The sequence below is a fragment of the Calonectris borealis genome, chromosome 4 (assembly GCF_964195595.1).
Source record: "Calonectris borealis chromosome 4, bCalBor7.hap1.2, whole genome shotgun sequence".
Lineage (NCBI taxonomy): Eukaryota > Metazoa > Chordata > Aves > Procellariiformes > Procellariidae > Calonectris > Calonectris borealis.
In genome coordinates this window covers 10385590-10403057 of record NC_134315.1, presented here as the reverse complement: position 1 = coordinate 10403057, position 17468 = coordinate 10385590, and the positions used below count along the sequence as shown (strand labels likewise).

Sequence of the window (17468 nt, the reverse complement as noted above, 5' to 3'; positions counted from 1 at the left end):
AATGTACTATAAAACTTTGAAATATGTTTGTAAAATATGTTTGTTATATATTATTAAATCTCAAATTGGACCTCCATATTCCTAATGCTCATAAAACCTCAAAATATAAGAAAAGTTCTATAAAATTCTGTATCTTCAATTCTTTCAAGACTTTCAATTCTTTCTCTAATTTACTTAAGATTGAACTAAACAGTATTCAAAGCGTTATCCTGAGTGTTTTAAAAAAATTCCAAGTTCTTTGAACATGAGACAAAAATCACATGAACAATTTTGGGAGAGTATAAACAACCACTTGCAAAATAAACAGCTATTTTTCTGAAATTTAAGCTCTTGACAATGTAGGAGTCAGCACAACCACCTGGTTATTTTCTGAAATGTAGCACAAACTCAGAAGAATCAGCTGTCAGAACATACACTTAATTAAAAAAGGATAACTTCAGAGGTCTCAAATATTTATGTAGTGAGACTGGAGTTCTGATTTTGACAGCTGTACAAAGGTCATCATTACACTATGCAACATGCAATAGTTTTTAAAAGCAATCTCTTCCTCTGAATTTCATTTAATGCCATTATTATTTTGGAAGCTTAGGGGGTTTTGTGGGGTGGGGTTTGTTTTTTTTTTTTCTTTTCCTAGTGACGTCTACAAAGAAAGTTTCAGATTACTGTGCTATGGGTAATTTACAGGCTAAAGTCATTCAAAAATGTTCAAAGACCATCTCTAAACAATGGCACAACAATCTGCTTCAACAATTTGAAGATGTTTCTGTACAATCACCATTACGTATTGGCATGTTAGTGTTCTTTTCTATTCTGAAAGACATCAATGAAAAAAGTTACATTTTGTTGCTTTTGTTGCTTTGTTGCTTCAAAGCTCTGGATAAAAATACCAAAGAAACTCTTCACTGGAGGTACAGCCTTGCATGGGCTGCTCCCTACATAATCAGTCTTGAGACTGTTTACATGATTCTTACCTGTTCATCAACATAATCATCTATTCTCTTCTGGCATTCAAGCCATGCTTCAGCAACTTGACCCATTTCCTGTTCCAGCTGATGATACCTTTGTAGCAAGGTACTATACATATCTTCACTACAGGAATCGTGCGTTGTTCCAAGCCTAAAAGTTCAAATAGCACTTGTTATAGAAGAGACATTTCACTGAAAAAATCATGCTTTTAAGTTCTGCCAGCCAAAAAAGCGTTGTTAAAGTGCAGTTATTGATACCCCTAGGCCCACATAGATGCTTGTATCCCAAAATTGAGTATTTTTAGCCATTTTTCAAAAAATATCCAACAACTGCTTGTTCCAATGTTCTGTAACCAACAATAGCAAGAATGTGGGAAGTGCAACATTTCTAAAGCCTCTTTCCCACGGGCAACCAGATGTCAAATCTACTGAGCCATATTTATTCAAATTTTTTTGCTTGATATATTTATCCTTCCAAATTCTATGGGCTAAATATATACATGTTGACTATTTACTGAAGAGCTATATAGTAAAAATAAAGCCAGAAGCTTGTTCATCAGAACTCTCATGATCAACGCTAAAAAGATTACTAGACAAGTTGGAGTTCCAGCTGGGAAAAGTGCTGTAGAATGAGGCAACTGAGATAATTTGGTTGCATGCAGTTATCTACTATCACTCAAGTGGCATCAAGTTCAAAATGTGGTTATGCCGTTCACTGATGACTGTCTCTATAAGGAGTCCCAGAAAGAGGAGACAGATTTACCTTCCTTTCTACTACATTTTTGTACAGCAAATTCCTTAAAAAAAAAAAAACCAACTCTATTAGAGCACATCATCACAATGATTCTTAAGTAAATAAGCAAACTCCTGAAAACTTCACTTCAGAAATAAATAAAAAGACAAAATTCTATACGATAATGTGTGTTTAAAGCACACTAATTATAATGACCTGTAAATTGACACAAATAAACTGAAGCTTTTCAACATTTCTTCTACTTCGTAATTAAGAGGAAACTGGTTGGTAGTTAATTAGGCACAGAGGTTGTGTGGCGAGTCAAAGCTGGTACCAAAAACCAAAATTCAAGCATCTCTAAACTTGACATTTAAGGCCAGTTCCAGCATTTCAGGGAGGTTTGTTACAGATTTCCACTGCAACAGAATGCTAACTTCAACCTAAGAACTACATAGTCCTGCCTATCATCTGGCAAAGATGAGCCCTTAACTTTAACATGGCAATTAAGCATAATGAAGAGCTGAGCAAACAGACAATTCAGTAAGCATTAAGTTACAGCTATTAGCATGACTTTGGCAATAAACTCAAGTTTGATTTTTTTTGTTGTTTTTGCCCAGAACCTGCAACACACCCACTTTAGAAGGATGCATAAGCAATTCTGCGTATTAAAAACTTGGGAAGTCCATGCTTGGTAGAGTACAAAAAGCAGTTTAAAGGAATATGGTGACTTTAAGATACAATGCTTCCTCACTATCAGTGCAAACACTGTCAATTCCTGTAACTGGATCACAATTTACTACTTTTCTTGAAGCCTGTGTTTCTGGTATTATGCAATTACGTGAAATTCTGATCCCTACTGCACAGAAGTCAAGAATTTGTTCTCATAACTGCTGCTCAGTAGTACTATTCTTTCAAACACTAGTTGTGCACAAAATCTTTTTTAAATACGCTCTCAAGTTAGAAGCAAAAGAACTTCATTTCTAAAAATTTAGATTAACAATGCAACAGCATTTACATTTCCAATTTTTATTGTGACTCTTGAGTAAAGGTTAACATGCTACTAGTAAATATACTTACACTCCCCAGGCAAGTATAAAGCAACAGTCTAGGTAATATTTCAGCCCTGTAAACAGAGGTGGAATATATTCCTGGACTGCAGCAAAAAAGGTAATAAAAGGCATCACACATACATAAAACTTAACAAGAATTGCTTACTTTACAGTAACTGAATCTTCCAAGGCATACCTGTTGACATAGATCCTACTGTATGCCTGTGTATCTTGATCAGGAACCCAGAATTTTTTGGCAAACAGCATTTAACTGAAGCTGTGCATATACCCTGAAGACTGTCCCATCCCATACAGGGAAAGCAAAAAGGACAGAAAAGCCCCAGGTATCAGTTAGTTACTTCATTACCAAACCCTGATAAAGCAGTCCATTGAATGTAGGAGGCATGTCAGTGGTTGCGTGTAATCAAATGCATCTTAACACAAGAAAGGTTTTTTAGACTTTAAAATACCTTTCATATAGACACCTTCATCAGGAAGCAACTAGTCACCCACCTATGAAAGGACTGGGTTTCCTTAAATACTGATTATGAAAAATACAGCCTTATGAAATGCTGTGTCTGATCTAGAAGCCCTGCTGATTAATTAACTCTTGATAAGCATACGGACAGGTCTTACAGCTAGTCTGCAGATTGTACAACTGAGTGTGCCTCCTAAACAAACCAGAGGTGTTGACTAGGTAGCAGAACAAGATACAACACACTAAGACCCTGGTAGTTTACCCTGAATAGATGAACAGTCCTGTGAAATACTGACACAGCTAATCTTATATCAGCTACTAACCTCCATCCCACAAGACTGCTATGTTTAATCACTCCCTAAATGAACATCTTTTCTAGTCTGACATCTGATAAGCATCCTTGGAACTAATCACAGCACACTAACTACATATTTTGAAAAAGCCAGAGATACACAAAAGATTTAGTGATTTAAAGAAGGGATGAGAGAAAGGGTGAGCACCCAAAATCTGAGTGAAGTTGAAATGCCGAAACGCCACTTCACATTTCTTCTTCAGGAAGAGAAAACAGTGAGGCCAATGCTCTTTGGTAAAGAACCTCTGGCAACATGTTCTCTAGTGCAAATGATTATTTACTGACCAAATGATCCGGGGACTAGGCTGATCTCTGCCTCTCCATGTGAGGCCTCTCTGATGGAACATTCCTCCACCAATTCCCAATAGAAGGCAGATTATCCTCCAGAAAAATTTCTCAGGAAAGGTTACCTAATTCTCTTACTTGAAGACACAGAGAACTCAGCAGTAAAATCCTAGGAGTCCATGAAAACAGAAGTAATCTATGTTTATCAAAGAAAAACAAGACATACACTATATAAACTAGAAACCATGGAACAGCTTGTGCTGAACCTCTCCTTTCAAAAAGGCTCATGTGAATCAATCTAGGCAAAACCACAGTTTATGTGAAACACCCTTAAAGCTATCTAGCAAACACAAATGTACTGGAAAAGAAATTCCTGCAGGAAGAGATTCTGACTTCATCACATTTAAGCCTTGAAGGTAGCTGTCACTACAGCGAAGTTCTGCAGAGAAACACCTTCTGTTGCTCAGACTTTAATTGCAGTAGCACTTGAGAACAACAGGTAAATAAAAACAATCCAATGCTTTTGTCAAGAAATGACTATAAGCTTCATTAAGACCATTCTCATCTCTGCAGATGAAGGCAATATAAATAGTCTTGATATACCCAGGACTGCTGGAGTAAGAGATGCACAGAAGCCTTGTCAGAAAGCATGGAGATGACTGAGGGATACAGTGTCAGTGACAGTGGTACTGGGAAGTACCACTGGGAGAAACAGCTCACTGGGAGAATATGCGATTGAACAACACGCTGTTGAACATAGCAACAAAATTACCTGCCTGGGGAGGGGGGGGAAGGAGAAAAAAAAAAGGCTTTCAGTACCAACCCAGTTTCATGTAAACCAGTTAGGCAAGTTATTCTGAGGGACCTTAGACTTCTCGCTGAGCTCAGTGACAAGTAAGCTTTCTTGCCATTTCTTGCCTTCCTTTCTAGTATCTACCAGCAAAAGAGGAACTCGTCAGAAATTTCTTTATTCACCATCAGTAAGATCTCTTGTGACAAACTTAAACTGCTCTTGTAGCATGGAAGAATACCTAAGACAATACCTTTAAAGCACAGGTACACAGAGCATAAATGTCTCTTCATCAGAAACAAGATTGTGAGGTCAACACGAACCATCCATGAACGTACTTGAAAAAATGTTCAGACTTAGGATAAAGAATAAAATTTCTATAAATTAATACCTCTTCCCTAAAAAAACCAAACACACTGCAGGCACACAAATTACAAGCAGAGCAACCCTGCTAACAATATATACACTCTAAAGCCCCAGAAAATGCAATACGCCATCAGACCTACAAGTACGTAGCAAGGGATTTTGTTTCTTTTGCTTTCTCCAATGAAAAGATGGCTTAAGGCTCCAAATTAAGTTATTTGTGCACTGTGGGAAGCATGAAGGCAATGAGGCTTTAATTCGCTTGTAGAGCTGTAAAGACAGTAGCAATGCCTGATGACAACTGAAAACAGTACTATTCAGTCATATCATCAGCATTTTCATAGCATGCTGTCATTTTACTAGGTAACATACAAGTAAGCAGATTAGGGTATAATTCTTCTGACAAGCAAGTTATGACAGCAGCCTGCTCAATCAACAATACTGCTTTCAAGACAGATCAACAAGGATTTTTACCTATTAAACTGTAGAAGCAGCAGAGAATTTTTTTTTTTTGTAGACGCTGTGGTTGCAAACATGGGTTTTGATTTCTCCCTTAAATTACAAAAGAAAAGTTAAACTCTACCTTAGCTGTGACACCAATGTTGGCAAGCTATTCTGCAGGAGTGGCTCAGAAAATACCAGATTTTCAAACAGATGCTTATTGTGCAATTCCCATGTCACCTGAAATTTCTTCAAATGTTCATTTTCCTATAATGAGAAAACAACCAGAAATAAGCCAAGGTTGGGAGGGGCGGGGAAGTTCCCGTCTGAGGCAAGAATTTTTTTTTAAATCTAGTTTCCAACCTATAGGCTGGATTATCCAGCTCAGATCTTACCCAGTTTTAATACCCAGAAACTCAGAATTTAAGTAATTCTTTAATGACTTAAATAACCATAGCTTCATTCCTTGTTTTTCTAAATTGTCATGGATTAGAAAGAAAAAGAAAACAGACTGTTTTTGGAAGCTTACATTCATTTCTGCACTGAAAGATGTCTTTTATGATCTGAACCAGTTATTCTCAGGTTTTCCTGTCAAACAATTGTCTATCTGATTATTTTTCAGTTCTTTGAACTTATCTAGTAACAGACACATATATGATGGCAAGCTATAATCTTTATTCAAAACTGACATACATCAAGTAAACAGTTCTCTCCAAGTACAGCTTCAAAAATGAAGTTTTCTAAATAGACAAGAGACTAAGCTCACTTCTCTAGTAAGCACAATGTTTTTCTATTTGAGGTTATTTAACACATAATTGTATATAATTTCAAGGTCTAAAACTTAAATCTATTATTATCAAAACATAAGAACCAAAGACAGGTGTAATATTTTTTCAAGTCAGTTTTCCCACATATAGCCAGCAGTACGCAGGTTTTCTCTACCAGGACTCCCACACACAGCAAAATTAAATGCAAGCATTCTGGGTATCCAATCAGCAAGTGAGCCCTATGTGCTATAACCTTGAGAATCCAGAAATATCAGAACACTCTGGAATTTCAAAGTTTTGTTAGGCATAGTGGGTTAAAAAACAAATACATATTTACATCAGACCTAAACACGAGACTATCAGTATTCAAAAAAAAAAATTAAGTCTGGAGTTTTATTATTATTTAAGAAGGGTGGGTGTTTTTTTTCGAGCTGCACAACTCATGTACACTTTCACTTTGAATATTATGTCTTTAAAATATTTAAAATTTCTATAAATTGCTAATAATTTCTCAAGGGTCAACACTGAGAAAGGTTGATTTCCTGAGCAATTTCCATATTATGCTGTGAACAAAAGTCACCACTTGTCTACAAAATCTTGTGTATCAGATTACGCAGGGTACGATATTTCTCACAAGCAAATTCCAGGTAAGTTTTTTTCTCTTCTAGTCTGCTATACTGTGTACTCGAGGACTCTTCTGTGCTGATCACAGTCTTTCCAGCGTCCTCTCAGTATAATCTGTCATTCCCTGGTGGGGCACAAGGCTTTAGTTCCTGCTCTTGAACTTCACTAGTTAGCTGGTTTCCTCTGAAAGGAAGGACAACTGTTCATAATTTCATTTGGAAATTAGTTCCTTACAGGTGGAGGTTCAAGGCATTATATGCCTTTGTACAGCATGCTACGAGCAAAAGTTTTACATTTAAAAGGAAGGCTGCACTAAGTAGAGTTCTTGACTGCCTTTTATGTATTTCAGCTGAAAAGATTCCTTCTTCCATAGTGCATTGGTATCTTGAGAGAACACCACCATGCACACTGAAAAGGCTAGTGACCCTACTACCAGTACTGAAAGCTGTGACATACTACTCCATTTGACAAAAGGTTATTTAATAAATACAAGAAGTGTATGACAAGAGACAGTATCCTACATTCTCACATTTCAGTTTCTGAATGTCACAGCTTGGTAGAAAGAAGTTTTCGGTATTTACTGGGCTGCAGAAGGAAAAGGACAAGAAAAGTCTGGGGTATTTTCTGTTTTCTAATGCCTTGTTTTTTTAAAAGAGAATAGGAATTTTATTTTATTTTGAATTTTGTCAGAAAAGGGGTAGATTAAGGAGTTCAAGCATCTTCTGTCTCTTCATAGCCATTATCTCAATCTCTCATACCTGCTAAGTTTTCATGATTACTAGTTCACAATAATAACCAGGGGAAAAAATATTAAAAGATTATTTTCTGACCAGCTATGTAATTCTGGCACTAATGGGTTCATTATTGACGGATCTACTTTGAGAAAGCTAACATTTGTACTGTAATCCATCCACTTTTCAGCTGAACAAATTTCTAAGTTCTGATGCAAATCAACCTGAAGAGCAATCTTCTCCCAAGCACCTTTTTAGAGAGCTGATAACTATTAAAAGCAGCCAATAAACTGGAGATGGCAGTGACCTCATGTCTGTATTTAAGTGATAAAGCTGGGGAAGACAATACAGATAACAGCAAATACACAGCATTAACAACAGAAAAAAGCATCAGATATGCTCAAGTTTTTTAATAAAAATCTTCCTGCTTTACCAATTCAATTTTACTAACAGCCCTACCTCAGTAATGACACTCTGCTTCCTCTCCATTTTATATCCTCCTCACCTGTTGCCATCATAGTCTTGTTACTGCCTATTCTTTTCGTCTCTTTAGATACCTAGACAGTCACTTTCAGCTAACTGGCAATAAATCCCAAATTTACCAGTTTATCCACCTCTTTTTTTGCTTGTGCAAAGTTTACACAAGAAAAGGGATGTACAGGATAAGGACATTAAACTAAGGATATACAGGAAAGTATTGTTAACAAAACAGGATCAATAACCTTCTTAGCCCTTAAACAAACAGAATTACAGAATTTGTTTACTGTATTACTCACTCATGATGGACAGTTACTCAAGAAGAGATTTTTAAGGCTAGTGCTTATTTTCTACCTGACAATATAATCCCAAGTCTAACATCACAACCAGTTGAAAAAAAAAGTATTTAAGAAAGAACAAGAACTTTAGAAATAATAACTAACATAGCAGATAAATTCCAAGGCAAGAGATCATCTTTTCAAGTAGCCATTCTTACTTATAAGTGAAAAGAAAAATTAAACATCCAAACAATCTAAGTTAGTGCTACACATCACGGTTGTCAAGAGATCATTAAAGATTAACAGAGAAGTGTTTCACACATTTTCAAAGACATTACCTAAAATTTTGTAGATCTGCTTAAAGATTCTATTCAGAATAAGTGCCACAAACAGCATCCCACCTTTTTCTTTACAAACAAAAGGTAATTTCATCAATTCACTGTAAGAGATGCCTAATCTACACTTCTGAAGAATTAAATTTGCATTTTCAGAATATCCCTGTCTCCAAGCATGCACACACAAAAAACCCTTGTATTTTACAAACCACAGAAGATGCCTGAAAGAGCCCAGAACAGCTCTGCTAGAGTCACCCCTAGCAAGTAGAAGCATATAGGCTATTTTTTCAGTCTTACCAGAGTAACTAGAAAGGCGCTGATTGTACATGCTGCCTGACAGAGTGCACTGTATTCTTCAAGTAGGAGTGAGATGAACTGATGTGCCTGTGGTGGCCCTTGTATTGCTAATGTTGAAGCAACTTTAGATCCCAGTGACAAGTGTCTGAGCAGACGAACTTTCATTTCAAGCACATATTCTCTAGCTTGCTGTTCCAATCGTTGGTAAAGCTGATATGGATCTCTTTCACAAAGCCTGTATTTTTAGAATATTTGTGACCAAAAAAAAAAACAAAAAAACAAAAACCAAAATGCATGTAATCAACAATTTTTACTTTCCTAAAAAAATTTACCAGTTACTATCATGTTCATCAAAAAGAAACAATGTCTAGAGTTTACAGAACTACATTAGATCTTGGAGAACACAGTCCAGTTCCCTACTTTTACACTGTGGAACTGAGATCCTGTGTAGCTTCAGGACTGGGATGCTTGCACACTTGAGGAACAAATTAATTTAGGACCTCTGTATTTCACTTCAACTTGTGAGCTAAAAAACCGTTACTCAATTTGCATACAACCCTACAGACACTTAAGACTCTTCAGACAAGCTTCTTTACAACTTCTCCATGTTCTTATATACAGCCCTAATAAATGTCCCAGTTGGAACAGCCAGACCCAGGCCCGATTAATATCCTGTAGAAGGACAGGCCTTTACTTCAAGCCATTTGTCGTGGTTTAACCTGGCCAAAACCAGGACACCATTGAAGGAGCTTGACCTGTTAGGCAGCCAGAACATGCCTAAATACATACTAACCAGACTGGACTCCGTGACTGCTTTGGGGGGACCCTTCTGTTGTTGAGCTGAACTGAAAAAAGGCATTTCATGCAATTACCAAACTTTTAAGACACTCGTTCATGAAACTCCTTCTCACCTTCATTGAGAGTTTCTTACTCCAAGTTGCAGATCTTCTGTACAAGAACATTTTTTGCACCTTTTATTAAAGCTGTGCCACTGCATAGCAGAGGTGTGGGATTCACAGGGCCACAAAGAATGTCCTTCAAGGAACATGACTTAGGGCACTCTACTATGGTAGTGCTTAAGCTGCAATCATTACAAATGATTGGTTGGGGTTTTTTTGTGTTTGGTTGGTTTTTTTGTTTGTTTGGTTTTTTTAAATCTAGAATTTGGGACTCATTTGTTCCAGGGAAGCACACTAACATTGAAGCTCCAGAACCACACTGCCCTCCATGCACTCTATTCAGCCACTCAAATACCTGCAAGACTTGTCACTGTAAGACACAGTTTCAAAGAGGGTCAGGGCTTCCTGCTAAGGACAGCATACAGCTGGCTAGGTCTGATACTCTTCTGGAAGCGAGACATGGGTTTGAACCACCTCACACTGAAGAAAACTGAACACAATGGCTGCTTTGAAGCACTTCAGAGTCGAAATCATACTATTTAAAGTCCTGTGCATGGAGTTTAAGCACTTGCCTCAGGTTTTTTACAGCACAGGGAGGTAGGGAAGAAGAAAGGGATTAAATAAGTACTTAAGAGTTAGATGAATTAAAGTCTGCTGCTATCTAGTCCCTGCTTTTCCCTCATCACTCACAAAATAGAGTACTATCATATTGTCATGAAGTGCTCCAACATACAATCGGCACAGTACTTGGCACCACTACTTATTTTCAAGTAAGAAGACCAGACAGTCCGTTTCTTGCCAGCTGTGTCTAACAGAGCTGAGCATGGAATTAGGAACTTCTACCTTTTAAACATAGATTTAATTGGCCACAGCATGATCTTTAGCATGCTACCTACATGGTTTGTTTGGGGTTTTTTTATTTTGTTTGTTTGTTTGTTTTGTTTTTACACTTTCAATACCTACATTGACTAGCTTTGTTAAAAAATTTTGCATGGCATTAGGACCACAGACTGTTCACACTGGTGTTTGTTCAAACACAGTATCCTAATTTTATTTCATAATTTGGAGACCACAAGGAACTCAAGTGAAAAATACTCATATTGACTTTTAAGGTTTCCTTCTTTGAAGATCCTGTTTCTGCCTTTGTATTTTAATAATCTCTCTCAAAAGTGAAAAACAGTTCTAGACAAATCAAAGCTCCTAAGTACATAAGAAAGGTACACAGTACGTGTTCCAATTTTCAAAATTTTTCTATTAAAGGGAAACTGCATAAAAATCAACAACCATTTTAGTTGTGATTCAGTTTTAATTACCTACACACTATGCAGCATTTAAGCATCTTTGATTTCAAAACCTACGTTGCATGTTTTGATCACTTAAAGTGTGACTAATAGGGAGGCATACTACATTACTCTACATTTATACAACTCACATTCAAAACCAAACACTCAGTTTTTATATAACAGAAGTGCAATAAGCTTATTTAATTATCTATTAAGGCTGATTCAGAAGTACAGTCATATAAAGAGCAATGCTAAATTACTATAATTTAGCTTCAGCTAGAAACTCCACATAAGAACTACAGTTTGCCAGACTAGTCAGACCTTAGTATATTAAGTACATACAGAACCAAGGAGAGCAACTATTCCTTGACCACACATTCAGTTAGACAGAAACTGAGATGAACATCCTGGAGCACTTTAAGGACAACCACACTATTCTCAAAAGGAAAAAACCCACAACTGAGGATCTCATTAAGCAAATCTTCAACTTCACACCTAGAAAAGCTACAATTTCAGCTTCTGAAATGAGAAAGAAGTTCTCAGAATCCACCTCATCTAGTGATCAATGGCCAATATTACTTTTTTTTTTTGAAAAGTCTCTTCTAGCTGTTACAACTACAGTAAGATGCAAGTTTGACAAGGTAAGATTTTCATGTGGGGCAATTCAAACTAAGCAGTGTCTTATTAATAATAATAATCTCAAGGTCTTTTGAGGCATAAGATTTTGGGACCCTTCCATAATTATACATTAATATTCTTATCGCAAACAGCATATGAATCTAATAGATTTCCATGCATTCAGTCTAGCATTTAAAAATCCTGCATGAAATAGAATTGACTGTTCTGACTTTTCATTCTAGTGGAGAGATAATCATTCCAAGCAACCAGACCTACAGGTGGTAAATAACGTTATATTAAAAAGCAATATTCCAAACCACTTAAAAACTAATTTTAGAAATCCTCTCAGCAATTAATAGATATTTTTCAAAGTGCTATACCTATCCACCAGCTCTTTCATTCCTTCTTTATCTGGTACCAAAGATTGGTCTTGGTCATCTGCCAAAGGGGTCCCAGCTTGGCGATATATACACCGAACCATGTATCTTACTTCTGACCAGTAATTTTGAAGCTGCTGAGGTTCACGTTCAGGCTCTGCTGAATTTTCTCTGCAAAAAATCACAAAAATAATTACTCTCTATTTGTACATCCCATAGGTGTACTGATTCCTACTATTCTGAAGATGCTCTTCAGGAAAAACAACGTCCATCTGAAAATGCCTAAAATAAAGTATAAAATTGGATAAAAGCTGCAGTTATTGTCAGATAGCCTGTTTAAGGAGTTTAAGCATACACCAATACATACACTACAACACTGCTGACAGTCTGACTACTGACACCATGCTGTTGAGTTTGAATTCAGTTCTTACCTGCGCTCATTACAGGCCTCACAGTTGCATGCTATGTCTGAAGGAGAGGAATTGCTAAGATCTGCAGCAGGCACCGTCTGTGCACCAACAGTTATTCTTCCTCCTCCTACAGATTCCTGCTGTGATCCACTGTTTCCAAGAGGCATGTGCAAAAGGAAATCTTGGCTCTGAAAGGAAAAAACACAGGTACCCTTCAGTCTGAAAGGGAGAAGTCTGAAATGTTAATAGGTAGGCAAATATTAACATGGCAATTCTTAGTGCTGAATGTATTTTGGGAGGACACTCAACCAGGTACAAAGAATTTAACTTCAAAAAGCCTCATAAATGCAAGATATGTACTGAGAAAACCAATGATATAAATATAGTTTCATTTCTAATAACCAAAGTATGTTGGTTATAATTATCACCTTTATGTACTCCAGCATAAACAATGAATTAAGCTAAAGGCAGGCTTGCATCACCCACGATTAATCATAAACTAGTAGTATCTCTTCAGTCTCTATTTGACAGCATGTTTGACTTTAGTAGTTCAACAATCCCTTCTAGCAAAAAGCATAAAATCTCCTTGTTTATAACAGCCGGACATACTACTTCATAGTAATGGATGTTAGAATGCTGCTGTCATTGGGAATGGATGCTTTCTCCAGTGTACAGTACTAGCAGATGACACAAACCTCTCTCTCAGGGCTGCTGGTATTTTGGTCTCCAGTTTCTCTCCCTTCTCTGTACTCCAGCCCCAGTACACACCATGCTTCCCTCTTGCACCCTCCCCAGGTTGCCACCAGCTTTCTGTGGCACCAGGCAGAGACCTCTCCCACATCAGCAGCATGATTGAAGGGGTTTTTTTGTGCTTCACCCCAGATCCTGGAGCAGGATGCAGACACAGGTCAAAACAAACCTGCGTGCATTTGCTGCCAACAGCAAGACCAGCTACTGCAGGTGGAGGCAAACCAAGCTAGGTAATGAGAGCAACAGCAACCTGAACACAGGAGCATCTGTAGCAAACCACTTATACTCTGGCTTGCAGTGACTGATAACAGATTTTTTTTACCTCATTTTGGTTTTTTCCCAGCTGGTTTCTCTAATTTGACTAACCACCTAATCAATTTAGTTGCTTTTTTAAGTTAAGCTTCCCAACTTGGAAAATCCATTTGCTGATTGCTTTTAAAAATTCGTCTTTAAATAAGAAAACAGTTACCAAATTAAAAAAATACTGTCAGTTTTTATTTTACCTGGACTATCTATAACTTAACAAAATGTTTAGGAAGCAAATCCTGCCTTCCTTGCACTTGTAGGACACTTATTTTCTTTACTAGTGCATTAAACAGAGCTAAAATATGTCAAAAATTTTAACTCAACTGAACAATAATGTGCTTCAGTCTTGCCGTGCTTTGAACTCTCTAGGATGTGTTTATCATCAGACTACCAATATAATTAGATGTAATCTCTTTTGATTAATTTTACTAAGCCTTGTTAATAGCAAGAATATCAGTAAACACTAGTTGTATACAAGTGATATACTCTTAAATTTTCCTTACAAAAAACTATGTTAACTGTGCTTTTAACATGAATTTAACAACATATGCTATACAAAGACAATCTTTCTTCACACTGATTTGTTTACTGAAATAAAAATCTGTATGTACCTATGGGCATGTGCATAGTCTGTTAGCTCTCTACAAGGAGATGTCAGCTGGAATCTATAATGCTTCCAATTATCGGAAGTGTGTGGCTTCCCAGATCAATTGTGAAGTTTTGGTTCTGCAGTATAGCATCATTGTTTACTTTTAATGGGGTTTTGCTGGACCTATCAATGAACTTTCTCTATCTTTCTGCTACACTGAGCACAGCTCTTAAGTGAGGTTGAATTCTCATTTGAAAATATATTTTAACACTTAATTTAGAAACTAATCACAACTTGAAATATTAGCACCATGTATTACACCAGTGTTTGCAGTGCTACAACAAAGAATAAGAAATTGTTATATGCACACTATGCAAAGTTGTGCTGCTTTATTAAAAAATACAGGAAGGAAAAGACAACAAAACTGAGACACATGCAGGAAGGTGGCAGTGCAAGTGCAGCGACTCAAGAACGTTACTGAAGGAACAAGGAAGATTCAGATAGTTTACGTCACAAAGGGGGAAAAGTACACACGAGCAGACAGAGAATAGAAAAAAGTGTAATGATTAAAGTTGCAATGGTAAGAGTAGAAGAAACAGCATTTAAATAAAAGGGAAAAGGACAAAGTATGAGATCCAATAAATTGAAAGGGCAAAAAAGCAGCAAGAAGCAAATCCAAGCCTTGCTCTACTTAAAAATCCAAAACTCAGAATCAGAACGCCTCATTTTTGGAACAATTTGCCTGTTCAGTTTAGTTCATAGGAAAACCAACTCAAACTCTCCTAAAATACTTTCTAAACATTTACAGTTTAAGTGGTTCCAAAGCACAAAGTAGCATTCAGCCCATAACAACGTATCTTCTTAGTCTACTGAATTGAAGTACTTAACTTACCACAAGAGATTGCTCTATTGTAGCATGCCTTTCCTCCTTTTCGACTGTTCGTCGACAGTCTGGACACACCCACAGTGGAAGATGCAGCATATTGTTTGCTTTTGGAGATGTGGAAAGTGCTGTTTTGCTAGAATTTTTTATTCCGCTCTCTGAAAGCGAAGTATCTTTTCGTTCACTTCTACAAAGAAGACAATGCTCGCCAGTTGTATATGGTGCCCTTTGGCCCAAGCCAAAGGTAAAGGGTGTCTAGAAATAAATGTTTTGACAGATAACCGGTTATTCACAGAATACGTACCAGAAAAACTTATTTTGAGATTTAAAAAAAAACCAAACCACAAACACATTTTAACAGTCATCATTAAATGGTAAATATTTGGAGTGTCCCACGATCACACACAGCAGGGTTAATATCCATGTGGCAAACAATTCTGATTTTAGATGGGAGTGTATTCATAAAGTAATGTTAGTAATGTTTTCATGGACCATGGACTACAGCCTTCCCCTCTAAAATAATTCAGCCTAGATGCAATAATCAAATAAGTAAAATAAAAAAAGGATAGTACAATTCCTTTTACTGTTGTCATTCTTAGAGATAAAAACACCTGCTCTTTGAAGTTCTGTGTCACCTCCTTTTTCAATATTAACTGAAACAAAGACACTGTCAGCTAAGCTTGTTACAAAATAAAAGCTTAACTCAGTTTTAACAAAACCAATCAGTAGGGTCTTAAAATCCACTATCAGCTATTGAATAAAGTAGACTTGGCAACTTATGAAGACAGAAGCAGTTCAAAACTTACTTTCTCCTTTAAGATGCTACTGTGCATGAAATTATGGTTCAGCCATGAGATGCTAATTATTCACCAAGACTGATACTCAAAAACACGTCAAGCAGCCCAAGCCAAACAGAACCCAACTTTACAAGACATAAGCGAAGTTACAAAGAATGGAACAAAACATCTTGTAATGGCAGAATCACAGATTTGTCTGTTATATTACAGCTATTAACTCTTCCTTAATTAGCAAGATCTTCTATGTAAACCTCAAAATAGTTAAATTCTTTCTCAAAGGAAAGGCAAGATTTAAATAAGTCATTCAAGCATTCCTCTAGATACTGCTCCAACCTCAATACTAACAAAAATACTGCTTTAAAGATCAAGTAGGGCTGAACTGCACAAGCACAGGTGAAAAGTTCTTTAGGGCAAAGGACTAGTTGAAGCTATAACACAATTCACTAACTCTCTTCCTGTCTTCCCAGCAATAACAAACCAATTCCCTATTGCTGACATCTGAAGAAAAACAGCACAGCATTACGAACTCTGATTTTTGTGTTCTTTGCATTTATAGAACTGACAGACTCAGCAATATGGAAAGAAAAACTGAGAATTCTAGACATCAAAAAAAAGACACACTGAATTCATCTCCACAAGTATCTTCTTATCTTTCAGAAGTTCATGAGAAATTTAAGTTAATAGATTTAGTAAGAACAGCTAATCTCTTTACTCACTGATGCCACTTCAAGAATTCACAGCTAAGCACTAAGGCAAGAAAAAGAACACAATTTCTCCAGGTGTCTACTGCAGGTTTTCAGAAAACATTCTCATGAGGGAAACTCGCTCTGCCTCCTGGAAGGCTGGAACCATCCCCTTATTGGCTCTACAAGCATGAACAGATTTCTCAAGTTAGACATTCTTCCTGGCTGACCTGCGCTCAACTGCAGGTCTTATTAATGCCTAAAAACCCTGCATGCAGGAGGCCATGGCTGCTCATCCCCTTAGCCCTGAAAGTTTCCCTGTTAAAATAAATTTTTTTGAAGCCAGACTGAGTCTCTGTTGGAATGACGATGACACCTTTATAGCTACTGCAGGCAAATCCTTAAGAACATCATCTGCAGGACATCTTCCAACAAGCAGGAAAAGCAGAGGACAAATATGTAAAAATTCAGAAGTTAAGACAAGCTGACACTTATTCTTTTGCAAAGGTAAGGGTCATGGCAAACATACCCCAGCCATGCTGCATGGACTTCTAGAAGTTAAGACTTGTGTGTGTGATTTGCTTAAAGTTGCATTATGATCATTAAAAAAGCAATAGCAAGTACAGCAGGAACAACAATCTTAATTCTGGCCACTTCAGACTCAGTAAAACCGTAACAACCTCCCAACTGGGCCCGTATTTACGACAGATATGAAGTTCAAATGAAAGCACTTCGTTCCTAGAGCACGATGCAAATCAACTGCTACGAATGAAAATTTCTAAACAGTTTATTTCTAACAAAATTGACAGTTAGAACCTTAACAAAATCTAGACCATAAGCATCTCAGTTTCCTGTTATGGCTTTGTCATACTAAAATGAAGCTATGAATTGCAGTTTCTTATTTATTT

At 36.9% G+C, this 17468-nt stretch overlaps 1 protein-coding gene across 3 annotated transcripts in view; it reads right to left on the bottom strand.

Annotated features, from left to right (window-relative positions):
• The window catches only part of FAM193A (family with sequence similarity 193 member A), an 81938-nt gene that overhangs the window by 31719 nt on the left and 32751 nt on the right, over positions 1–17468 (bottom strand). For 2 of the 3 annotated variants that reach the window (XM_075148592.1, XM_075148593.1), the window contains exons 3-8: positions 15090–15335; positions 12574–12740; positions 12146–12313; positions 8966–9200; positions 5599–5723; positions 972–1116 (exon numbers count right to left, since the gene is read on the bottom strand). In XM_075148592.1, coding sequence (XP_075004693.1) covers positions 972–1116; positions 5599–5723; positions 8966–9200; positions 12146–12313; positions 12574–12740; positions 15090–15335 — 1086 coding nt within the window. The remainder of the gene's footprint in view (positions 1–971; positions 1117–5598; positions 5724–8965; positions 9201–12145; positions 12314–12573; positions 12741–15089; positions 15336–17468) is intronic. The other variant, XM_075148594.1, reaches the window with a different exon arrangement.